The sequence below is a fragment of the Anomaloglossus baeobatrachus genome, chromosome 9, assembly GCF_048569485.1.
Source record: "Anomaloglossus baeobatrachus isolate aAnoBae1 chromosome 9, aAnoBae1.hap1, whole genome shotgun sequence".
Lineage (NCBI taxonomy): Eukaryota > Metazoa > Chordata > Amphibia > Anura > Aromobatidae > Anomaloglossus > Anomaloglossus baeobatrachus.
In genome coordinates, this window is record NC_134361.1 from 82254684 (window position 1) to 82281487 (window position 26804).

The 26804-nt window shown below is 44.2% G+C and overlaps 1 protein-coding gene across 1 annotated transcript in view; it reads left to right on the plus strand.

Moving 5' to 3' along the window:
• The first annotated feature begins 1857 nt into the window (after positions 1-1857).
• The window catches only part of LOC142250494 (uncharacterized), an 83407-nt gene continuing 58460 nt past the window's right edge, over positions 1858-26804 (plus strand). The window contains exons 1-4 of the mRNA XM_075322678.1: positions 1858-2051; positions 4352-4412; positions 16546-16768; positions 20140-20273. Coding sequence (XP_075178793.1) covers positions 1887-2051; positions 4352-4412; positions 16546-16768; positions 20140-20273 — 583 coding nt within the window. The 5' untranslated portion in view covers positions 1858-1886. The remainder of the gene's footprint in view (positions 2052-4351; positions 4413-16545; positions 16769-20139; positions 20274-26804) is intronic.

Here is a 26804-nt window from a genome sequence, read left to right on the forward strand (position 1 = left end):
TGAACTTCTTTGGACAAGGAGAACCACTGTGCCTCCACTCTTTTGACTGCTACTTGTTTTCAAAGTCATACAAATAATCCAGGTCTCATCCATAGTGACCAGTCGATCTAGGAAGATCTTATCAGTCCGGAAACGCTGACAAATGGACCGGGAAGTTGTCACTCACATGCTTCTCTGATTTGTTCGATTGAAACATTTGGGGACCCACTTTGCAGATAGCATCATCATGTCCAAATGTTCATGGAAAATGACACAAACACGTTCACGGGAAATCCCCATGATGTCTGCTATTACTTTAGCTGAAATTCGTCGATTCTCCAGTATGAGGTTGTGCACAGCATCGACGATATCTCTCGGTCGTCCAGGACGTTCCTCATCATTGGTGCTGAAGTGACCCTTTTTAAATTTGGCAACCCAGTTCTTAACTGTGGACTATGAAGGGCATTGATCCCCCAATATCTGTGATATATCACCTTGAATATCCTTCATGGACTTTCCTTGCCGAAACAAGAATTTTATCACTCCTCTGCTCTCAGTTGCTGTGAATATCGCATTAGACTCCGGCATTTTATTTTCCCGCGTGCGTAGAACACTGTTGCCATAAGCAACAAACACAAAATTTTGAAAACATATATTAGACACATAAGACTTTCATGTGATGTAACATTCGTTAAACATAGAAACAAAAAATGATCACAAAGGCAAAGACTTATCAGCAGCCCCCCATAACGTGATTAATTTTCAACGTGTTTGGAGCCGGCATATATGTATATCAATTTTTTATTGTGTAAGCAGTTGTGTATTTGCACTTTCTGCCCTTGCTCTCAATGTTGATACAAGTCTGCATGTAGCTCTCTATTCTGTGTTCGTCATACTATAGGAAGTTGACAATTTCTTCCAGTTCCATCTAAACAAGTCCTTTGCTTTTTACACACATGAATTCTCACAATTCCTCAGACCCCCATACACACATCCGTTTTTTTTGTACGTGTGCGGTACGTATTTGCACGTACCGGAGACAGAGACCCATGTTATTCAATGGTAGATGGCACTCACACGTAAAATCACACGGAACGTGTGTCCGTGTGGTAAGTACGTGTGTACGCTTTTCTACACGGACGACATGTCCGTTTTTGGCCGGCAGCACGCAGGCACGGACCCGCTTTAGTCTATGGGTCCGTGCCTGCACGGACCGCACACGGAGTATGTCCGTGTTCAGCACGTATCGTCCGTGTCCATTTTTAATCACAAAATCTGAAACACTTGGTACCAATCTATCAGGTCAATTGATGGCAAACAAAAACACCAGTATCTCATGATGAATGATTAACAACGTTAATTGGGTAAGAATGCGGGCCTTTAAAAACGGACAGCAGACAGACAGCACACGTACGTATTTTATGTCAATACGGACATTACACACAGCTCGCATACGCCATCACACGGATGCCATACGTAACGGAGAAACGCCCCTAAAAAACGGAACACGGACCCGAAAAATGGACCGTGAGACACGGACGTTTTTTATATGACATGTCATCTGTAAATACCCTGTAGCTAAAATCCACATCACAATATGGAGCACAACATACACTAAATTAATTGTAACATTCATTTGTTTGTATATCCAAAAAAGAACAAATTGCACTCTTTCGCATAACAAAACAAAAGTGCTTCTACAATTTCCGCCACAACATAATGCCAGTCAGAGTTCACTAATTATAGCCTCCAGGCTGCACACAGCACAGAAGCGCCAGTCCTGGATAAATATAAGCTCATTGCTCAACCTCTCCTATAGGGTCACTTCATGCTGGCGCCACCTTCTGGAAATGACGTGGCAATTTTAAAAATGAAACAACCACTTAGTTCCTGGGAACAGTTCGGCAATGTCTATCTCTGAATGGATAGGGAACTCTTTAAGTTTTCTCTACAATCTATTGATACATTTTGTGCGTTATAGTGAGGGAAGTGAGCCCCAGCAGCTGGAGGAGAGAATAAGGGAGGAATCCAGGGAGAATGATGTGCAGTCTGGGAGAACACCCAACACAGGGGTAAGTGCAGCTGTTTGTGTGTCCTTGTGTCACCATACAGTTCCTCGAAGAAAGGCTGATGTCCCTCTGTAGAATAAGAATCCGAATATGTTGTATCTAACGTTCAACCTTATAAAGTCGTACGTTACACCGGTAGTGTCAGCTTTCAGTCTTGTAAAAGTGGCAGAACCAGTTTGTATACAACAGAGCGAGAGTAACGATAACTGTAAATTCCTTAAACTCCACTTAGTCATATGGAAGGTGATTTCGAGGAAATGGGATTAATCTTCTTTCCACCGATTAATGACGCGTCCTGAAGCCACAAGTTGTATTCAGATGGGACAGTTATCATGGGGTTTTGCTCAGGTTTTCTGTAGATGAGCGCTGCAAACAATCTCCTGTTCTTTCACAATTTTGTAACTCACTGGCCTACAATTACTAAAGATGTTGCACCTGATTTCCGCCGTATTTTAACGTGACGATTCTTTATTTTGTTTTCAGTCACTTTTTTGTCTTTGTCCTTTTTTTATGCCCTGACTGATCTTGATCTTGATTCAATTCATTTAAATGAGTGCGTAATGTTTGATGAAACATAGACGTAACATGGTCATAATTACCAGGATTTAAAATATATATACCGGGGTGAGAGACATATATACCAGTATGGGGAACATATACTATGAAATATATATACTATATAATATATACTATATATACTATAGAATAGTATGGGGGACATGTATAGCAGGATTTGTGATATATAAATCAGGATGGGGAACATATATACCAATATGGGTGGACATACCGTATATGCTAGGAAGGGGTCTAGGATGGGGGCATTCGTACAGTATGGGTGACATTACTATATAATGGGAGAGGGGACAACATATATGTCTTTATAGGATTTAGAATGCCATAGGAGTGCATATATCTGACTAACATGCAGGGGGGTCCAGGACCAAATCTTACGGGGCTCATCAGACTCTAGTTACGCCACTGGGTAGCACAAACCACAAAAAGGAAGTGAGAGACACCTGGAGGGCAGCAAACCAAGAAGGAAAAACAAAAACAATAGAAACCATCAGCATTTGGCCAGGGAAGACAAAGGCCATAGCAGAGGTATCGATAACAAAACAGAAGATCACCAGATCGAATCCCCAAACCAAGCCACGAGAATACCAAACCACAATTATGAAATAATTTATCATCATCCCTGTTTACATCACCAAGCCCTTTATTGTTAGGGTTACCCCAACAAATTTGGTCTTAACTGGATAACTCAACCTCCGCTGCTTCAGGCCCTACAGAAATTGCACTGCAAAAACAGTAATTTACAAACAGCTGCTGCCATCTGGAATATGTAAAAAAAAAATCTTAGGATAAGGTCATTTGTAGTGGCTAAACCAAGACCCCAACCCACCCCCCAATCCCCCCCCAAAAAAATGCCATGGTGGGTTTTCGCTGCAAATCACTGCAGATTTCCGATTGATTGTCAAATAGAGACGGTCTTAGGGCGGCTTTGCACGTTGCAACATCGCACGTGCGATGTCGGTGGGGTCAAATCGAAAGTGACGCACATCCGGCGTCACTTTCGACATCGTTGTGTGTAAATTCTAGATGATACGATTAACAAGCGCAAAATCATCGTTATCGTATCATCGTTGCAGGCTCCGACTTTTCCATAATTATGCTCACGCGACAGGTACGATGTAGTTCCTCGTTCCTGCGGCAGCACACATCGCTGTGTGTTACGCCGCAGGAGCGAGGAACTTCACCTTACCTGCCGCCAGCGGCTATACGGAGGGAAGGAGGTGGGCGGGATGTTTACATCCTGCTCATCTCCGCCCCTCCGCCGCTATTGGCCGCCTGCCGTGTGACGTCGCTATGACACCGCACGACCCGCCCCCTTAGGAAGGAGGCGGGTCGCCGGCCAGAGCGACGATCGCAGGGCAGGTGAGTGCATGTGAAGCTGGCGTAGCGATAATTTTCGCTACGCCAGCTATCACAAGATATCGTACCTGCGACGGGGGCGGGGACTATCGCGTGCGACATCGCAGCATCGGCTTGCGATGTCGCAACGTGCAAAGCCCGCCTTAAAGAAAAGAGCAATTTTATTAATCTATGCATTTCAGAGTTGAGAAAACTCCTTCATCAGGAGACTGCATCAGCTATATATTTTCACCCCCAAGCATAAAAATATTTTGGCCAGATGCTAAGTTTTCCATATCTCCTCCAAAACACTGAGCCAGTTTTTAGAATTTTCCTATTACTTACCTTATTTTTTTTTTTTTTACTAATCCATATTATAACTGTTTAAATAGGGAGCAGAAGACACAGTTGACTTTCGTCTGGCTAGTGACCTGGAAAAATCTCTGGAGAAAGGTAATTTATTTTTATACTTAATATCAACCTATGTAATTGTGTCGCCCCCATGTCAGCAGCCGGCCTGCTCGGATCCGGATCCGCGGTGGCTCAAGTGGTGTCCGCACCCGGGGGTTGTGCGGCCACTCAAATGAAGGGGGTATTTACAGGGGATTGTGTTTAGAGTTTGTGACGCCACCCGTGGTATGTGGTAATGGGGAGTACCACTGCTGCAATTGGGAGTACCCGGGGGTGATGGAGTGGGGCAGCCGGATGTTAGAACCCTCCATGGGTAGGGTGAATGCCCCGGGACTCGGTGATGGTGTTCGGGGAGTGCCGTGGGGAGTGAAGGGGGTTACTTTCGTACTCACTCAGTCCATAAAGCTGACACCAACAACTGGATAAACCAAAGTTCTGGATGCCGTTGCCGCTTAGGGAAGCTAGTTTGGGTCCCCTCCCCCTCGTTGCGCTAGTACCCCGATTTTGGAGTGGGTGGAGAGCGGATCTTGAAGGTTCCGTTCTCTTCGGGTAAATTGTCAGGTTGCCTGAAGCTACTCCCTGACCTAGGGTCCACGTACCCCGTCATGCCCAGGTCCCAGCCCAGTGATGGTACAAGGCCGCCAGCTGTCCTCCTCGACAGTTCCGTGCCCATTGTCACGATCCTCTGCAACCGGGGGACCAGCTCCTACTAGGTCCAGACCACCGTCTGCTACCTAGATGCTTCCAAGGAGCCCAGCTCCTGACCTCCTCTCTCCTTCACTTCCAACACTTTACTCCTCTACTCCTACTACTGCTACAACTGACACTCCTGACCTCCCCTTAACCAACCCCCCAAGTGGGTGACCCTATTCCACTTATGCCATCCACTGGTGTGTCTGGTGGGTGTGGTGCAGAGTGTACCTAGGATTTTGATTAGCTGATGTAGGCAACACCATATAGTTGGGGACCCATAACCAAGAAGGAGGTGGATATTGCACAGGAGGGCAGATTGTACAATACCCTGTGACGACCTGATAGTCCAGGGGCGTCACATAATTGTAAGTATTTTCCTTGAATTTATTTTTTTGTATCATTTTCTTCAGGAATCAGGAATATGAACTCTTGAAACTTAATAATGATGCCATTTTATGACAATAAACAATCTAGCTCATCTTACAGTCGCCCCTAATCCAATGAATATTTCTGAGATCTGTGCCGCCCCCGTGCCAGCAGACGGCGCTGCTCGGATCCGGGGCCTACGGTACGGCTCAAGGGGTTCCCCGGACCCGGGGGATCTCGCGGTCACTTCCAATAAAAGGGGGGACAATTTGTACGGGATTGATTGTAGAATGTCTGTGATGCCACCCACGGCATGTGGTGAAGTGGGACATCACCACTGCTGTTGTGGGATACCCGGGGGAGATGTAATGGTAGCCGGATGTTAATCCCTCCATGGGTAGGTATGGTTGCCCCGGGGCCCAGTGTCTCTGCGCAGGGTTTGGCGACGGCAGGGCCTTGCACGCCCAGATGAACCAGGGGATAGTTGGTTACTCACGATTGAATGAATCACACGAGTCTTTTGGTAAACAAAGGTGCTGGTGGCCGCCCACCGTGGCCGGTTGTACTCTGGTCCCCCACTCGAGCTAGTGGTCATTGTCCTTTCCTCTGCACTGTTTTTGTGTATTGTGGGCTGCCTGGTTTGGAACTCAGGAGTCCGCTCCCGGCTTTCTGTGTGCCTAAGGAGCCGTGCCCGCTGACGCTGACCCGTGGGATCTATGGGCCCTGGCGATTGCTCTATCCCTCTCTGTGGGTGGTTGTCTGCTTTTGGGACTTTGGTTGGGACCGGACCTGTAATCCTGCCCTCAATCAGTTAATTAGCTAGGCCGCTGGTTTCGGTCCTGGTTTCAGGGTCCGAGTACCCCCTCTGTGCACGGTTTCCGGTTGGGTCTCCGGTGTCGGTACCGGTGGGCTCCAACCCTTCTCCGGTCCTCCTCGGATCTGCCGAGCCATCTTCCTGTCTCCTGCTGACGGAGACTACCGTCTTCCACCTAGCCAAGGTACCAGGGCTCCGACCCTGGCACCGTTCAACTTGAACTTCCTCTGCTGGAGCTACACCTAGCTCCAGCCCACACTCCTCTCCACTCGAACTACCACTTCACTCAAGCTTAACTGAACTGTTTTCCCGCCCTGGGCTGTCTAGACCCCTAGGTGGGTGTTCCCTAACCACCTGGTCCCGCCCACTAGTGTGCCTGTCTTGCCCTGAGGGGGGTGACTAGGGTTTCAGGTCGGCTGTATGTCACCTAGGTGAGGGAAGGTGTTGTGCGGGGGCCTATGTGTGACTACCCGGTTTTGCCAGGGCGTCACAGATCATTTGTCAAATTTGTCCATAATATTGATGTGTAAGGACTAGTGATGAGTGAGCACTAGCATACTCGGGTGCTCAGTACTTGTAGCTAGTGATGAGCGAGCACTAGCATGCTCGGGTGCTCAATACTCGTAACGAGTAGTGATGAGCGAGCACTACCATGCTTGGATGCTCAGTATTTGTAACAAGTAGTAATGAGCGAGTACTTCCATGCTGCGGTGCTCAGTACTCGTAACGAGCAGTAATGAATGAGCACTACTTTGCTTAGGTTCTCAGTACTCGTAACTAGTGATGAGCGAGCACTACCATGCTCGGGTGCTCACTCAGTACTCAGAACAAGTAGTGATGAGCGAGCACTACTATGCTCGGGTGCTCAGTACTCGTAACGAATAGTGATGAGCAATCACTACCATGCTTGGGTGCTCAGTACTCGTAACGAGTAGTGATGAGTGAGTACTACCATGCTCGGGTGCTCAGTACTCATAACTAGTGATGAGCGAGCACTGCCATGCTCGGGAGCTCAGTAATTATAACGGACACTTAGACGCTCAGACAGGCTTAATTCTTCCAGAAGATCTCCCAGAAAAATGCTCGAGTTGCACATTGACTTCCATTACACTGGGTACATGAGTCAAGCCCGTTTGAGCATCCAACTGCTCGTTATGAGTACTGAGCACCGGAGCATAGTAGTGCTTGCTCATCATTAGTATAGACACATTAATGTCTACCTCTATTTTTACACTATTTGTGATATCTCCGTTTATTCAAAACAACTGAACAAGTCAACAACTTTTATTGTAAAGTTCGTATGTTATAATTAATGTTATTGGGTCTACCACACAACTGGGGTCTACTTTAGAGGGTAAAATTTAAAGATGAGCTTATTAGGCACGATTTGAATCCACCTGTTTGCAAAGATTTTCCCATGAAATTCGATTTGCAGAAAAATTATTCTCTCCAAATTTATTGGCCCTTGTTATACCCCAAAACATAAGAAATGTCATATATAATAAAAAAAAAGAATAATACTTATACTCACCTCCCCACCGCTTACATCCTAAGCACCTTTAAGCCTAAAGGGCGCTTTAAACGCAGCGACATCACTAGCGATGTCGCTAACGATCACATCCACCCACGTCATGCGTGTGTCATGGGCAAATCGCTGCCCGTGGCGAACAATATTGCTAGTACGCGTCACACGCACATACCTTCTTGGAGGACATTCTGGTACCATTCTTTATTCGTGGCTGTGTTTTTAGGCAAGACTGTGAGTGAGCCGATTCCCTTGGCTGAGAAGCAACCCCACACATGAATCGTTTCAGGATGCTTAACAGTTGGCATGAGACAAGACTGGTGGTACTGCTCACCTCTTCTTCTCCTAATAAGCTGTTTTCCAGATGTCCCAAACAATCGAAAAGGGGATTCATCTGAGAAAATGACTTTACCCCAGTCCTCAGCAGTCCACTCCCTGTACCTTTTGCAGAATATCAGTCGGTCCCTGATGTTTTTTCTGCAGAGAAGTGGCTTCTTTGCTGCCCTCCTTGAAACCAGGCCTTGCTCAAAGAGCCTCCGCCTCACAGTGCGTGCAGAAGCACTCACACCAGCCTGCTGCCATTGCTGAGCTAGCTCGGCACTGCTGGTAGTCCGATCCCGCAGCTGAAACAGTTTTAAGATACGGTCCTGGCGTTTGCTGGTCCTTCTTGGGCGCCCTGGAGCCTTTTTGGCAACAATGGAAGCTCTCTCCTTGAAGTTCTTGATGATGCGATAGATTGTTGACTGAGGTGCAATCTTTGTAGCTGCGATACTCTTCCCTGTTAGGCCATTTTTGTGCAGAGCAATGATGGCTGCACGTGTTTCTTTAGAGATAACCATGGTTAACTGAAGAGAAGCAATGATACCAAGCACCAGCCTCCTTTTAAAGTGTCCAGTGGTGTCATTCTTACTTAATCATGACTGATTGATCGCCAGCCCTGTCCTCATCAACACCCACACCTGTGTTAATGGAACAATCACTAAAACAATGTTAGCTGCTCCTTTTAAGGCAGGAATGCAATGATGTTGAAATGTGTTTTGGGGGTTAAAGTTCATTTTCTTAGCCAATATTGACTTTGCAAGTAATTGCTGTTAAGCTGATCACTCTTTATGACATTCTGGAGTATATGCAAATTGCCATTAGAAAAACTTAAGCAGTAGACTTTGTAAAAATTAATATTTGTAGCATTCTCAAAACTTTTGGTCAAAACTGAACTTAGCTTTAAATAGAAGTATTCAGAGTGGATGTCTTTATACCTGAGATTAGTATTATTATAATTGAGAGTGATCTGGAAAGTCAGAGTGTTTACTTTTTATTGGCTTTTAATAGCAACTATTAAAGGGAGCCTGTCACCTAGAATATGCGTTCTGACCTATCAGCAGACACATGTGTGCCCTAATTACACCTCCCTACCCATCCATGTGCTGTAAAATTGTATAATGTGAAAGTAATAAAAAACGTTTTATTACCTTCATATTTTGTATGTAAATAGCAGGGAATGTGGTCACAGGGGCGGCGCCTTGCCCTATGGACATCTGCATATTTCCGTGGTATCACGCCCCTGTGGGCGTGATACCATGTAGTGACGTCCCCGTCACTCATTCTATCCTGCGAGCATTACAGCAGGCTTCTCTTCCGGGTTCTCCTTGTTAGTTTCAGACGCGCACCCGGAAAAGAAGCCTGCTGCAATGCTCGCAGGATAGAATGAGCGACGGAAACGTCACTACATGGTATCACGCCCACAGGGGCGTGATACCATGGAAATATGCAGACGTCCATAGGGCAAGGCGCCGCCCCTGTGGTGACCACATTCCCTGCTATTTACATACGAAATATGAAGGTAATAAAACGATTTTTATTACTTTCATATTATACAATTTTACAGCACAGGGATGGGTAGGGAGGTGTAATTAGGGCACGCATGCGTCTGCTGTTAGGTCAGAACGCATATTCTAGGTGACAGGTTCCCTTTAAGAATTGTTAATTCATATTTAGATGAAAATTAAGGATAAAATGCAATAACTAAATTATAGAAATAAAAGCTGATGATGAATAAGAGATATAACAATAATCTTATTTTGAACATTTCCTTAGAATGTGTGAAATTAATATTGATTTAAAAGTGAGGCAACTGTAGGCTGAATCTGGAGCCTGACTTCATCAATAAATCGTTCACAAATGGTCTCTTGATGAATTGTCCATAATAGAGCGGCAAAGAAATGTGTCGAGACAAAGATGATTTTTAAATATTATTTTTTTCACCAACCACTCACTGAGATGAGTGTATTATTTAGTGCACTTTGTAGGTCCTAATTAAATTAATTAAAAAGTTAAGTTTTATTGTTTTCCAGTGAACATATAAAAAAATGCAGGAATTTGTTATCAGTGTCCAGCCTGCAGGATATCCTATACAAGGAGTCACTGGAGCATGATCGAAAAATGCATTAAGATAGGCGCATGCTGGTAGACACACTAGTGACGGTATTCCCACCTGACAGCGGGGGCTCAGTGGAAGTACAAGGCAAAGGAGGAGGAAGTCACCAACACAGCTGGGGCACAAGCACCATCTTGGAAGGGAAGGTTAGCTTGGATGAAATGTGCATAAACTTCCTCAGCACGCCACAACATCCAGCACCACCATATGATATGGTCCGTATTAGCAGGAGGCAGCATTTTAACAACATGGTGGAAGAGTATGTGTTCACACGTCCCCACATACTGAGTGAAGGGTCTGCCCCATTTAACTTCTCGGTTTCTATATCAGGCACATGGCCTGAGCTTGCTCTTTATGCCTTGGAGGTCCTGCCTGCAATGGCCTGCAATGTGGCAAGTGTTCTCTTGGAACATGTGTTTAACATGGCAGGGGGTGTGGCTTCACCCACCGAACTTGACAGTTCCTTCAATTTCTTGATCTGTTAGCTTTTTTTCCCTTGTATCTTCCAGACCCATTTGCACCCATTAGAGCCTAGTCTATTGACTTTCATCTCATCACTCCATATTTCCTGTTTCCAATCTTCTCCTGTCCACTTTTCGTAGTTTTCTGCAAACTTGTGCCAATGCTTCTTATGACAGTTTTGAAGTTGAGGCGTCTCCACATTTTTTCAGGCCATCATTACAGACTTGTGTAACATGCGTCGCACGATGCTTGCAGGGACGGCTGAGATCTCACTATTATGAAGCATACAAGCCGCCTCCACTGCCGTGTTTATTGCGACAGAACTGATAGACCTTTTAATCAGCCAACTTGTTGGCTGTGATATTTTGCCTGGACGTCCACCTCTTGACTTTTGAAAGGATGAATAAACTTCATTTCCTATTCTTCCAATTGTCATGGCACTCACATGATGCAGTTTGGCAATTTTCTTGGCCAAGAGACCCCTATTGATGAGCTGGACGATGCTGATTCTCTTTTCATGGGAAATCGTCTTCATGGCTGCTCCTCGATTCAAACCAGTGACCTTTCATTTGGCAATGAACCTAATAACACACTGAGCTATTAGGGAATGTGAGAACAGGTTGTAATTTGTAATATACAGGAAGAAAAACATTTTTCCACCTCTAAGAGCAAAACAGTAACAATGCAGTGATAGGACAAGAATCTACATAACTAATCATATGCTAAATATTACTTCATCCAAGTCCTAAGCTGGAAAAAGCAGAAATTAAACAATGACTTTCCAAATGAAAAAAAAACCAAGCAAAATACCAGATCATGCTAAACATGAACAAACACTAAAAGAGAAGAAGGGGCAAAAAAAAAAAATAAGACATTACCCACAGACAAAGATGCTGAAAGATTCCTGATGCGAGGAGACAAACTATAAAGACTTTCACATTTCTTCGTGCGAGAGGCTCATGTCAGGCAAGCTACAAAGTAAAAGACTCAGTTAACACTTGTTTTTCCATCATGAATGACTTCTTTTACAACATACAGTACATGCTGATATAGGGACCTCTTTATGAACACAAGCTTCTTGTCACAGTCTGAATCATGATTGTAGTGCTGGAAATACATGTTGTCATGTTTCAATTTGGCTTAGAACAAGTGTGAAAAAAAAAGGGAAAAGAACAACAAAACAAAAATACAACATCAGAGAATCCTGTCCAAGTACCTTGAGGTTCAGTGTGTGTGATCATATTCTTTAGTGGCAAACCACTTCCAAAGAGTCATAGGATTTTACTCGCTTCCAATTGTCAAGCATGTCTTATTTTGGACGGTATGTAGTTCCTGTCGATAATTTCATCTTGAAGTCAATGTTAATTTTGTGCCAACGGGTGGCCGGCAACTGGTTTACACATGATGTAAAACTAGACACAGTAACGGGTACAGGATCTGAGAACTAGCAACGCACTATGGATAGGCAACATTGCTCAGGCATCTCATCTAAGAGACAAGTGCCTTAAATACCTTCAGGGTGATTGCTGACTTCAAGGGTCACTTCTAGGTAATAGGGAAAGGAGAGTGACTGCGTGCACACCCTTCGGGCACTCCCAGAAGGCCTGCGTGTTGCTTGTTAACAGGAGGAGGCTGCGGCAGGCCCTGGGGCGGGAACAAGGTGCAGGTGAGGAGAACGGCGCCCCCACTGAGGCATGAGAGGAGGAGCTTGTGGGGGCGCCGCGCTGGGACCGTAGTATCACATTTAAAGCTAAAGTGGGTGGTGAGATATGGAGCCTGAAAGTCAAAAGGTCAAAACATTGTTACCCTTTTGCTCATCAGTGTGTATACATTTTCTGTCCGCTTGCCGCTCCTGCGCTCCCCTCTCCCCCACATGCTGTAATTCACATGCTTTGAATAAAGCTGAAAAACCTCATGGTGAGATGCCGCCTTTCTTACTTTACGTGTATACATTTTCTCTTGACAAATTATTAAAAAATTAAAATTGTCTCTCCAGAAAGGAGATAAACTTTAGTGCCACCTATTGCAAGTAGTAATCCTAAAAGTCAAAAGTGGCCTTTTAAACCATCCTTTTTATATGACTTAGGATTTATACCCGATCAGAACCCCAATTTGTTTTGGGGTCATTGCCCCTCGTCAGTGCAAAGTAGGAAAGTATGGGGTCTGATCTGGCTTATGAAACGCTATAGTGGGGACCACGGGGAAGACTATTCTCCTTGCGGAGACCTGACAAACCAGTCTAGCTGCCAGTGGGGGGTCTTATAACTGCAAAGCCCCTCTGGGAAATATTCAAATTGTCTCTCCAGAAAGGAGACAAACTCTAGCACCACCTATTTTAAGTAGCAATCCTAAAAGTCAAAAGTGGCCTTTTAACAAGCCTTTTTATATGACTTACTATTTATACCAGATCAGAAGCCCAATTAAAATAATTTTTTTTCATACAAGTCTATGACTCTATTTTCTGAACTGTAATGTATAACTGCTGTTACACTTGAAGTGGTTAACACAATAACTGACCGGCACTACAGTACATATGAGATGCCTATTTCCAATGGGGATCTGATAGGTTTTTTTGAATAATAGTATGAAAAGAAGTAGTATTTTTCTGAGAAAAGTAATATATTTTTTTATACTGGTAGGTAGACTAGATTCTCTATACTGACTTTATCCTGTGCACATAATTGTCAGAAAGTAGTCAGAAAATTGTGGGAGACAGAAGAAAGTGGTAAGGCTGGTCTAACAAACAAAAATGTTTCAGGTTGTGGTAGTTTTCAGTCCTTTATAACTTGGATTATAAATTGGTTGTAAATGATGACACAAATGTCTAATATTATTGGGAAGGTCTTAACATATACGCTTATATTCTCACTTAATAGCATCCAGGAAATTAAAGCATATCAGTGCCCTCTTGAAGTAATTGGTAGGTGCCATGACAGCCATTGGCGTAACAAAGACCAACTGAGAAAATGGCTTACAACTCTTAAAATGCAATTTTTCTTAAAATAAAAGGCATTCCTATATTGAAAAAGTAGTGAAAACCTTAAAGGGAACCAATCACCAGGATTTTCTTATATAACCTAAAGCTAGTGTTATACTGGCACTATCAGGGTGATTCTATACATACCATTAGTGGTCAGCTCGGATGTTTAGGCTTTGAAATCCAAGAAAGTAAAGTTTATAAAATCATCAGCTTCTTGAGTGACAGCAGCTGAGGAGCAGATAATAGCTAGGGGGTATTCATAGTTATCCCCTCCCCCTGTTAGAATTAGCATAGTATTATACAATCGATTTACTTTTTCACTTGCGGGACCTGTGTGAGGTCATACCCATGTGACCAGAAGGGGCGGGGTCTCAGCCAACAAAGCTGATACCAGGAAGCAACATTTTTCTCTTGTATTTGTTGCAGAATAGGGACTACAGGTAGGGTGATAGACAATGATGAGGGAGGAGTTGTATGATGGTGCAGTATTGTGGAGAGCGATAAGTTTATATTGTACTCTGTGGCGAATGGGTAACCAATGCAATGACTGGCACAGAGTGGATGCACTGGTATAGCGGTTAGACAGAAATACAATCCTGGCATATTGGAGAGGAAAAAGTTTGGTAAGAAGAAGATCAATCAGTAGAGACTTGCAGGAGTCCAGACGAGAATGAATAAGAGTGACAGTAAGAGTTTTTGCCATTTCAAAGGTGAGAATAGGTCAGATTCTGAGGTATTTTAGATGCAAGTGACATGAGCAAGTGGCTGTTTGGATGTAGGGAATAAAGGAAAGTTTTGTGTCCAGTGTGACCCCAAGACAGTGATTTTGCTGCTTGGGAGTTATGGGTGAACCACCCAAATAAATCGCTATATCAGGTATAGGTAGGTTTTAGTAGAAAGAAGAAACATGAGAAGTTCAGATTTGGTGAAATTAAGTTTGAGATAGAGGGAGGATATGATGTTAGAGAGAGTAGAAAGGTAATGCCTGATATTTTGTATTAAATTGGGGGTGATATCAGGAGAAGAGGTGTATAATTGGGTGTCATCAGCATATAGATGGTCCTAGAAACCAAATCTGCTGATAGTTTGTCCAATAAGTGTATAGGGAGAAGAGGAGGGGGCCTAGGACTGAGTCTTGAGGAACCCCTATGGTAAGGTGAAGAGGAGTCGGCAAAAGATACAGTGAAGGAGCGGTCAGAGAGGTAGGATGAGTATAACCAAGAGAGCATGGTTTGTTTGAGGCCTATAGAGCAGACCAGTGAGGAGGAGCTGGTGATCCACAGTGTCAAATACAGCACAGAGATCCAGGAGAATCAGCAGGGAGTAGTGACCATATTAGATTTAGCTGTTAGTAGATTGTTAAAGACTTTAGTGAGGGCAATTTCCGCAAAGTGAAAAGAGAGGAAATCGGATTGTAAAGGGTCAAGAAGAGAATTATCTGAGAGATAGCGGTTTAAACAAGCATGGACCAAGTGTTCCAGGAGTTTAGACATGAAGGTGAGATTTGAAACGGATCTGTAGTTAGAAGAGCAATTCTGGTTAACGGATTTTTTTTATTAAAGGAGTTATGACGGCATGTTGAAATGAGAAGGGAAAGACACTGGAAGAAAGGAAGAGGATAAATATTTTAGTTAATTGGGCAGTTACAACCAGGGATAGAGTCTAAAAGACATGTGAGGGAATAGGGTAATTGCTGGTAGCAGCGTGAGAAGAAGCAAGGAACCTGGTAACTTATTTTTTTGTGATTGATTCAAAAGTGGGAAATGAACTTGAGGTGTTGGAGGGAACGGGATCCAAGCTGTGAGGTGACTGGGCGAACATGTGCTGAAGGATATGGTTAATTTTTTTTTGAAGCACCTAACCAGATCATTAGCGCTGAGGTTGGTGACCGGGGCCTGTACTTTAAGGCTCAGAAGACTAGGTACCAAGTATTCCCATACTCATGTGTATGAGAGTTAGTAAACTGTGAAATGCCAAAGTCAGATAAAGAAGATGAGTAGCAGATGCAGACAGTGGATGAGGATGTTAAAGTCCCCCATGATGAGTGTGGGGATATCACAGGATAGAAAGTGTGGAAGTCAGGTACCAAAGTGATTCAGGAACTGAATTTTGCCTGGAGGGCAATCACCACTATCACCACTAGCAGAGAGACTCTAATGGTATGGACCTCAAAGGAAAGAAACATAAGCAAGGGTACTCAGTGGATAACCTGGAAAGCACATTGTGATAAAAAGAGCAGACCAACATCTCCACCTTGTCTGCTGTCAGGTCTGATGGTATGTGAAAATTGTAGCCCACCATATGAAGAGCTACAGTGGCAGTGGTGTCAGACTGCTAGATCCAGGTTTCAGTAAAAGCCAGTCGTTTAGGGGCGTTTGTTGCACACTGACCGTGAGTTCCAGAGAGCACAATTAAAAGGCACAGCAGAAGGCATGAAGAGAATAGTCATAAGATTAGCAGGGTTTCTATCTACAGTGGGAAGAAAGTTATATTTATTAGTAGAAGGAGGGTCAGGGTTAGGGGAGATGTCACCAGCAACTAAAAGAAGGAGAATAAGGAGAAAAGGCATGTGGTTCTGTGATTTCTGTGAACATTTTCTGCACTGTATGTGGTAGGGAAAGGTATGGACACAGCTAACATCTATAGAAAGTAATAGATATCGTGGACATAGTATTCCATCCTATCAAATAAAGAAACCCTGGATACATGGTAAACATTACAGAATTAGTAAAAAAAAAAACCTATATATTTGTACAACATGGCCCTATAGCCTTTATAAAAATACATTTAGATGTTTTTTAGAACTCATTACATAAGAAGAAATCTCAAAGCTGTGATGATGACAAAGGCTGCTCGTGATAGTGCTTGCCCAGCTTACTTTTTGTACTTTTCTGATTGCAGTATCAGAGGCCATCTACCGGAAGTGTATTGTAGACTGGCATAGACCACCTGAGACATTACAGAATCAACCTCTTTATAAAGAGATTAACTCTGGATTACAGACCATCTTCATTAATATCGAAAACAGAGCACGTCTCTTGGAGGAATATGAAATAATCATATCTGTCACTAATAGTTTGATTGCTCATTTTAAAAACAAAAAAAAGAAAAATGTGACTTACAGGTAAGAATAACGATTGGTTATAGGTTGTTGTGAATACTTTTTTTTCAGTTTTCTGCGATGATCCTCTGAAAAAAGAGATCCCCTTCCATAATTACTTTGAATTATATAGTTCACCATTTTCCATGAGCGATTCATTTCTATGAAATTTAAGAAAGACAAATAATGCCTCATATAACTTCTACAAACGGGAAGACTAAACTGGGTCCCAATCACTGTCATATAAAAAATCTTCCACGACACTATACATATGAAATATAAAGGAATTTTGATACATAATAAGAATAACAATGAAAACAAAAAAGTAAAACTATCACAAGTTACCGTAATAACAGACTGATAAGAATTAGCACAAAGATAGTGACAGACTGATGCAAAAAGTGAAAGAGAGAGGGCCCAGGTCTTGCATTTGATAAAAGGAAGGGGAAAAAGACAGTAATTTAATAATTGTGTAGTGACAATGGAGTTATTGGGTTTTTTTTAAGAGTCCTGTTAGCAGATTGCTTTTGAAAGGTTAGATTGTGGAGGAGAATAATTTGGGATTATGAGACTTAGAGTATGAGGGATGCAAAAGAGAAATGTTAGAAACATCAGTGGAAGAACCAGGCAAGAGGAGAACAGAGAAGAAAGTATTGTTTGTACCAAAAATTGTGTGTGAGATTTTCTGGGGACTAGGACTGAGATATGGGAGGCACATAGACGACAGCCTTGTTAATCATTGTCAGAACTTTAAAATATTTCCACTGGGAAGCAAGTAGCCACTATCCAGTGAAGGAATTGGCAGAGATGAGAAGCTTTGGAGCAATGAGAAGAGAGATAAATTAACTTGGCATCGCAGTTGAGGATGGATTGGAGGTAAGTGTCATTGTGCATTTAGACTTACCGATTTCAGCCCATTAGCAAGCATTGATTGACCAGTGTAAATACAAGCTGATCTGCACTTGTCTACTGACTTGTCTACACAGACCAATGAGTACTAAAGGGAACAGGACTATCCCATATTAGTCACACAGAGTGATGCGCAGCAGATAAAGATTATTTTTATGCTTGCGCGAGTGCTTAGCTTCTTCGTCGGGTTGTTGTCAAAATGTTTCCATGAGTCAGTAATTGGAATGAAGCATTCTTACAAACGTTTTCTCTCTGATTCTTGCACCATCTAAATGCACCTTTAGAAGAAAAGCCACAGAAAAGAATCTTACAGGCAAGACATTGTTAAAGAGAAACTAAACTTTTTTTTGCTATTTAATTATTATGAATTTTTGTAATGAAATGCATTATTTTGTCTCCTGCTATCTTTAACCTTCGTCAGGCTGCATAATTTTGCCAAAATTTCTCGACCCCTTATCTCGGAAGGGGGTGGAGATATTTTATTGGAATTTGGCCAATATATTCTGGACCAAAACTGCTGAGATGTCACGAAATTTCAGCCCTCTACGGCTTTTCGAAAAAAAAAAATTATTGCAATTTTAAAACGGAATAGTTACAATTGTACCTATTCAGCCGGACGAAGGTTAACACCATCCTGATAGTTCAGGGTTGTCTCTATGCTACTGTGACGCCCTGGACTAGTCAGGTCGTCCCAGGTAGTCCCATTCACACACACACCCTCCCTGAAAAGGTGACAGCAGTCAACCAAGAAACCCTTGTCACCACCCTCCAGGTTTGATGTCCACACCAGGGGGGCAGAGCCAGGTGGTTGGCTCCGCCCACCGAGGAGTTCACAGGCCTGGAGGCGGGAAAGACACACAAGTTCTAGTTCTAGTGAAGTGTGGAGAGTAGTCTTGACAGTCAAGGAGAGAGGTTGAGTTCAAGGGCAGACCTGTGACCAGGCCTGCCAATAGTCTACTCAGGTGGCTGGGTCAGAGCTCAGTCACCTCTGGCAAGGAGGCAGATGGTGGTGGCCACCTGCAGGAGCTGGGATTACAGCTGGTGGAACTGTAGGGACCGGGGTCAGGCGGTGGCTCGCCGGTACCAAACCGGGGAACCGATTGGAAACCGGAGCACCAGGAGAGGTACTCATACCCAGTACAAAGCCCCAAACCGACAGGGCCGAGTCAAATCAACTGATTGAGGACTGGACTTAAGGACCTATCACACACAAGACCCGTTAGAAGACAACAGCCCAACCATACAGGGTAAAGCCATCGCCAAGTCATAGAGACCCAAAGGGCCACCGTCTGCGTGCAAACAGGGCTCTTCCGACAACTAGCAAGCCGGGGAAAGGACTACCGTTGCTTAGGCATAGGAGTCAAACATTCATATAAAAAGGTGCAGGAGAAAGGCGGAAACCACCAACCCGTTCAGGGAGAAGCTGCAGCCGGCTGCGGGCCCCGTTCATCATCCCGTTTGGTTTACCAGAGGCTCCAGTGTATTGTGTCATAGTGAGTACACCAGTGCCTTCGGGCCACACACCGTGCCGCACCGCACCAACATACGCCCGCACCCCCTCCCCCCAGGACCATCACTCCCCTACCTACGGAGGGGTCAACACCAAGCTGCGCAACACCGTCCCCGGGAGGCCTAGCTAACGGCAGCGGTGGTGTCCATCTATTCACCACAACCCGTGGGTGGCGTCACGAACTTACACCCCTACCAAACCACCGCGGCCCTGGCCGTGGAACTTCCCCCACTGAAGTCCCAGCGTGTAGCGCCAACCCCCTTGCAGAGCGACGTGATTCCCGGGTCCGTGAGGAGCTCGAGCCACCACCCACCATAAAACCACGGATCCGAGCGGCTCGGCGGACGCAGCCGAGCCCGCGGGGCGGTACACTACGTTTTTACTGCTTTTTTGCTGCGCTTTTGATGTGTAATTTGTCTTCAGTACATGTTTATATAAAGTCAGATTCATTCACCATAAAAGCAGCAACAAGCGTACTTGCGTTTTTGCACTATCCTTTTTGCTTTCAATGGTGAAAAAAGCAGCAAAAACGCTAAAAGAATTGACATGCTGCTTCTTTCAAAAACGCAGAAGTTTTCCATTTTAGCAAGGAAAAAAACACCAAGTTTGTGTGTGTGCATGATATTTCTAGAATCTCCTAGGTTTTGCTGGTACTGTAAAAAGCAGCTTTTTATTTGCATTTATTTGCATAAAACGGATGAAAAAAAGCAAAAAAACCTACAGGAAAAAAATGCAACGCATGAACACAGCCTAATGCTAAAGCGGTTCCCCACAGTAGCCAATCAGATTGCTTTTTCCATTTTTAAAGGGGTCCAAAATCTGAATGCTATGGCAATTACCCCACTTTTTCTTTGTATTGTTTCAATAAATACTTCCCACTATCTTCATTCCCTGTTATTAATTTAAAGACTAAACACAAAAAAGTGCATCCCTCTTAGTTAACCTAACAAAACATATTCTGTTTCCCTTTTCACAGATTTAAAAATCGTCAAGAAGAAGTTGATTTTGTTAGAAGACACACTGAACGTCTTCTAGACTATTGGCTATCAGAACCAATGAAGAGTTCCCGGCCTCTTTATGTCTTTCTAACTGAAATTCTCACAGTAAATGGTAATATTTTGCACTATATTCTTAAGGCATCCTAAAAAAGTTAATAACATCTGCATGCCAGAGTCAGGCTATTTTTAAGAAAAAAATACTGCGGCAGGCAGCACTTCTTTGCTGTCACAATAAAGGACTACTCTGCCAAAGCTGATATATTTTGGGGATTAATGGTGTCCAGAATGCAATGAAGGTTACAAAATATCAGGAACTCTTTCTGAGTTTAGCAGATTACATTACAATATTGGGGCACTGAGCTTGATGGTTACACTACTTACAGTGGCATTGAACTTTGTGGTTACTGCCATTAAAGGAAACAGTGTCTAGCAAGTACGGCAGGCAGCATCCACCATCAACAAACACTAGCAACTTGGATGGTTGACACAGAACACTTCGTAATAGGGTACACACTGTGCAGTCCACAGTTGATCTCTCATGGTGTATGAACAGTCTAATATATACTAATAACAGCTCCTTGGAGACATATATGTTCGGCTGGTCTTCTGTGTCAGGTCTTCTTTGCAGTCTCCAGCCATGCAAGGCTAACCATCCAGGCCATAATGATTGCTAAGTTCCGAAACCTAACCCCAAACAGTACTTTTCAATTGCATTGCCACTTGTTTTTTTTTTAAGTCATAACAGAGACACGAAAGTGAGTATCACTTTAAAGGGGTGGTTCACTACTCTGCAATAATGGCCACCTCTCTGTAAAACTGATAGAGAGGGCTTTTTCAAAAAACCTTGTTCAGCCAATTCTGCCTCTAAGCGGCGCTATCGCGATCCGCTCATCAACATGAAGTGACCCCGGGGCTCCGTGACCTCTGGGATCTGGTGATCACCGAGGCCGTCCCCAGTCTTCCTGAGTGACTGGACTAGGGGCATCCTTTCACCGCTCATCACAGCCCAACATCACAGCCCAGCATCGCTCCTGCTTGCGACACTCTGCAGTGAAGGAAAGAGCGCGTGACATGCTGTGCTATGACACTGGGCTGTGATGAGTGGTGAAACGCCGCCCACAGCCCAGTCAATCAGGGAGACTGGAGCTGGCTTCGGTGATGTCACGTCAACTGGACGTTGACGTGACATCACCGGATCCCAGAGGTCATGGAGCCCACGGGGTCACGAGAAGGGGATGAGCGGACCGCGATAGCGCCGCTCAGAGGCAAAATTGGCAGAACACCATATTTAGAAAAAGCTTTCCCTCTCAGTTTTACAGAGATATTACCACTATTGCAAAGTAGAGAACTACCTCTTTAATGCAAAACTCCAAAATACATACAAGCATTTTACACTGACTATAGACTTAGCGTTGGGCATTCTGTTAATTAGAGTCCACTGTCGTTGTTACATTTTATTTTTGCTTAGCATGTTACAGTCCCTGACAGAAGTTCTGTCGCTTATCCATGTTATGTAAATAAAAGCTTATAACCTGACTTTAAACTCATCCATTGGTTTCATAAATTACTCTTTTGAAAGCTGAAACCCTCCCAAATTTGGTTTAGTTATGAAAATAAAGTTGCTGCAAAGCTGAAATATTGATCATTTAATGAACACAGAAAGGTCAAATTTTGGCAAGACAAAAGTTTTGTCGCCTTGTCATATAATGCACCCAATCCTAGTTTACATCCTCACTAGAGTTGAGCGGATAGTGAAAAATCCGGGTCCGGCGGCTACCCGGCGGGTTGAGAACGAAGTCCGGATCTGATTCGGAGTTCGGCCCCATATATGTCAATGGGGAGTGGAATCCGGGGAGAGAGAGAGAGAGAACAAAAAAACAAAACCCGCATCCGGATCGTGCACCCGGAATCCCGCGTCCGAGTCGGACTCGGATCTGCCGCTCAAACCGTGCGGATCCGGATTTTGCCGATCCGCTTCCGCTCAACACTAATCCTCACCTATGCTTACTAAATGATCGGTTAATTAGTGGGTCTGTATAAAAAGAAACCCAGCACCCCAGACCTTCACTTGAACTGCAACTTGACCTCTGACAACATGCCAAAAATCGACCCTGCAACCAAAGCCTTGATTATCAAGAGGCTGAAGAACAGATCCATTGCAGAGGTGGCTGGCACCTTTAAAGTGTCTCAGCGTCAAGTACAAAGAATTAACTGGAGATGTTTTTCACAAGCTCAGGTCCGGCAGACCCCGCAAGACAACTGCTCAGGAGGAATGTTTGTTGGTTAGAAAATCCGAAGCCAGACCCTCTTCCACTGCAGCAGAGCTCCAAAAGGCCTGGTCACCTCCAGTCCCTGTGTCAACTAGAACAGTTTGTAAAATTCTGTCTCGAAATGGCCTCCATCGTCGAAACAGTGCCCAGAAGCCAGCACTAAACAAAACGCAATTAAAAAAACATGCGGCATTTGCCAAGTCCCACAGCCTGCTAAACAGATGGATGCTGGAAAAGTGGCAGAAGGTGTATTTCTCTGATGAATCTTCAGTTGAATTATACCACAGCTGCCGCAAATACTGCAGGAGACCTACTGGAGCCCGTATGGATCCAAAAAACAGTTAAGTTTGGTGGTGGAAAGATCATGGTCTGGGGTTACATTCGGTAAGGGGGCGTACGAAACATTTGTAAGGTGGAAGGCAATATCAATAGCCTAAAATATCAAGAAGTATTAGCTACCACTTACATTCCCAATCATAAAAGGGGTCAAATTCTGCAGCAGGATGGTGCTCCATCTCATACATCCATCTCTACAAAAAAGTTCCTCCTGGCAAAGAAGATCAAGGTGCTCAAGGACTGGCCAGCCTAGTCACCAGACATGAACATCATTGAGCATGTTTGGGGTAGGATGAAAGAGGAAGCTTGGAAGACAAAACCAAAGAATCTAGATGAATTCTGGGAAGCATGTAAGACTGCATTCTTTGCTATTCCTGATGACTTCATCAATAAATTGTATGAATCATTGTTGAACCACATGGATGCAGTCCTTCAAGCTCATGGAAGTCACACAAATTATTAAATATGGCTCTAATAGCACCACAACTTCATTCACCAATGTTATGCAACATATCTTTGTATTGCAACATATCCTTGTACTAGAAGTTAATTATGTGTTTGAATTTCACATTACTTTCTGTGGGCGGCAAAACTTTTGTCTTGCCAAAATCTGACTTTTCTGTGTTCATTAAATGATCAATATTTCAGCTTTGCAGCTACTTTATTTTCATAACCTAAACCAAATTTGGGAGGGTTTCAGCTTTCAAAAGAGTAATTTATGAAACCAATGGATGAATTTAAAGTCAGGTTATAAGCTTTTATTTACATAACATGGATAAGCGACAGAACTTCTGTCAGGGACTGTATTCTTTAATATATTGTCATCTGTCATTTCTGGGAACACTGTTATCTATGTTTACTTACAGATACTAAATGGATATAAGCCAAAGTCCCACAATTTAGACTATCTCTCAGCAAAAATCAACTTTTATTAAAAAAAATCTAATGTTATATGTGTGTTTACTTGTTTTATAGAAGTAGTGACTTAAGGTGGCTTTACACACTGCAACATCGCAAACGACATCGCTGTAACGTCACCGGTTTTGTGACGTTATAGCGACCTCCCCAGCGACATTGCAGTGTGTGAAACACATCAGCGACCTGGCCCCTGCTGTGAAGTTGCTGATCACTACAAATCGTTCAGGAACATTCTTTGGTCCTTTGTTTCCCGCTGTGCAGCATGATCGCTAGAAAGTCTCAGTGTGTAAAGGGGACTTTACAGCGACTTCCCTTTCAAAAAGCTGCTTTACAACGTCCCCAATGACTAGCTAGGTCGTTCTGCAGGTCCGGATCGCTGTTGCGTCGTTGGCCAGGTCTGCCTGTTTGACAGCTCACCAGAGACTTTGTAGCGATCCCGGCCAGGTTGGGATCGCTGGTGGGATCGCTAGAAAGTCTCAGTGTGTAAAGGGGCCTTTAGAAAGCAAACATCACCTATCTAAAAACCAACTGTTTTTCAATGGAAGTGACCTGCCAGCTTGTTGATGGCGCAGCTTGACCCTCCTGCATCACGAATCCTTCTAATGCGCATGTTGAGGCAGAACAAAAAGGATAAGCACTGGTGTTAGGACAAAATGTATTTTATTAGAAGACTTTTCTTTGTTGCTCCGCAGTGCTTCATTGTCCATGACGGTCATGCAGATTAGAGCAGTGTAATAGTGATCCACGGGAAAGCTGCAAGAGAAGCAACAAAAAGTCTTCTAATAAAGTAAAACTGTGTCCCAAACCAGCGCAAACATTATCATTCTTTATCACTAGGTACAGGCAGAAAGGCTGGTGCAGTAAATCACTGCAGGTTAGTTTAAGACATAAATAGGCAAGGTGGTGTGGCGCTTCCCAGTGAAGGTATAAGATACACTATTTAGCGAATTTTACCTTTATTGAAGTCCACAGATTAATAATCACAAATTGGTTTTCGGCTCTGGACAAGAGCCTTCATCAGGTGATTACCTGATGAAGGCTTCTGTCTGGAGCCGAATACTGTACCTCATACCTTCAACGGGCAATGCACTGCCACCTTGCCTATTGCTACATCTATTGTTATCCTGCTCACATTCTGAACGATTCTTCTTCTGGTGCCATCTCCCAGCTCCTAAGGGAATTTCAGCTACCATTCCCTACTTTCCAATGTGCCTCCTCCGCCGCGCCACCAAAATCGTACCTTTCTTAGTTTAAGGCATCACACACTGTACCTGCCCAGGGTCAATAAGTTAGATCAGGAAGTTTTTCCACTTTTTAAGTGCCTCACAATTATTTTGTCATTCAGAAAAATGGAGGCCATCTGCAACCACTATTTAGCTGAATAGTAGATGAACAGAAAAAGGTTAAAAAGAAAAAAGATATAACTTACGGCTCACCTTTCCAGCTGCTGCCACTACTACCTTCCCACTATGCGGTTCTCCATGCCTCTGTCGTGTCACATCTCTGACCAGCTGTTAACTGTAGGCCAATGCTTCCAGCCGTGAGCAGGTCCCAGTTTTTACTGCTCGTGTACTTGGGCCTACTCACAGCCAAACTCCTGACTTAAGCGGGCTTTACGCGCTGCGACATCGCTAATGCGGAGTCGTTGGGGTCACGGAATTCGTGACGCACATCCGGCCGCATTAGCGATGCCGTTGCGTGTGACACCGATAAGCGATTTTGCATCGTTGAAAAAACGTGCAAAATCGCTAATCGGCGACATGGGGGTCCATTCTCAAATCTCGTTACTGCAGCAGTAACGAGGTTGTTCCTCGTTCCTGCGGCAGCACACATCGCTGCGTGTGACGCCGCAGGAACGAGGAAGCTCCCCTTACCTGCTTCCCGGCCGCTATGAGGAAGGAAGGAGGTGGGCGGGATGTTACGTCCCGCTCAGCTTCGCCCCTCCGCTGCTATTGGGCGGCGGTTCAGTGACGTCGCTGTGACGCCGCATGGACCGCCCCCTTAGAAAGGAGGCGGTTCGCCTGTCACAGCGACGTCGCCGGACAGGTATGTATGTGTGACGGCTGTTGTGCGACACGGGCAGCGATTTGCCCGTGTCGCGCAACAGATGGGGCGGGTACCCACACTAGCGATATCGGGACTGATATCGCAGTGTGTAAAGTAGCCTTTAGAGTGAACATTGGGCTCGGATTTCTGGCGGCAGGGATTTGCAATTAATAGCAATCTGGAGATGCGGCACGAGGTAGGTATGTAGGACCCAGAAAGGAGCATTGTGTGGTGGCCGGAAAGGTGAAGTATAGCTTTTGCTTGCCTCTCACCTCTCTGGCCATCCTTGCTGCTCCCAGCCCACCACTATCCGGTCCCTGATGCCTTTGTCGCACCATGTCTCACTCTAGGCCATTGCTCCTGGCTGCGAGCAGACCAAAAAGATCGTTGAGCATATCAAAATTCCCAGGAAAAATCTGCGCAACTCGGCAAATTCAAATTCTGTCAGATCGGCTCATCTCTAGGACTAATAGGTTGTATGTACATATGACTGTGCGATCTTTACTTGTTTTTAGGTTTTAGGCCCTGTGCTCACTTGTCGTTTTTTGCTGCGGATTTCCTGCAGTTTTGCTGCATGCTTCGCTGCATGTTATGTTCATAACATCTCTGCAGTGATTCACCAGCAAAACCTATGGGAAAAAAAATGCTGTGCGCACGATGCGGCTTTTGACAACTGTATGTTTTGCTGCGGGATTCCTGCAGCAAAAAAATTGCATGTCACTTCTTTTCCGCACGTTGCTGCGGCATTTCACTCCATTGACTGCAATGTAATTGTGAAATCCCGCAGGGAATAACGCAGGCAGCAAATTCTGTGCGGTTCATTGCATTTTCCTGCGTTATTCCCTTCGGTATTTCGCGGTTTCGGGACATAATGTTCATCATTGCTCTGCAGTTTGCAGGGAAGTGATGTCATTATGACAGGAAGAGGAAGTGGAGCAGAGAGTAAACACACACACACATCACAGACATAGAATACACACATATCACACTGACACACAGACATATAGAATACACATACAAATCAAACGGACATATAGAAAAAAAAACACGTGTGCTCCGCCATATTTTTACCG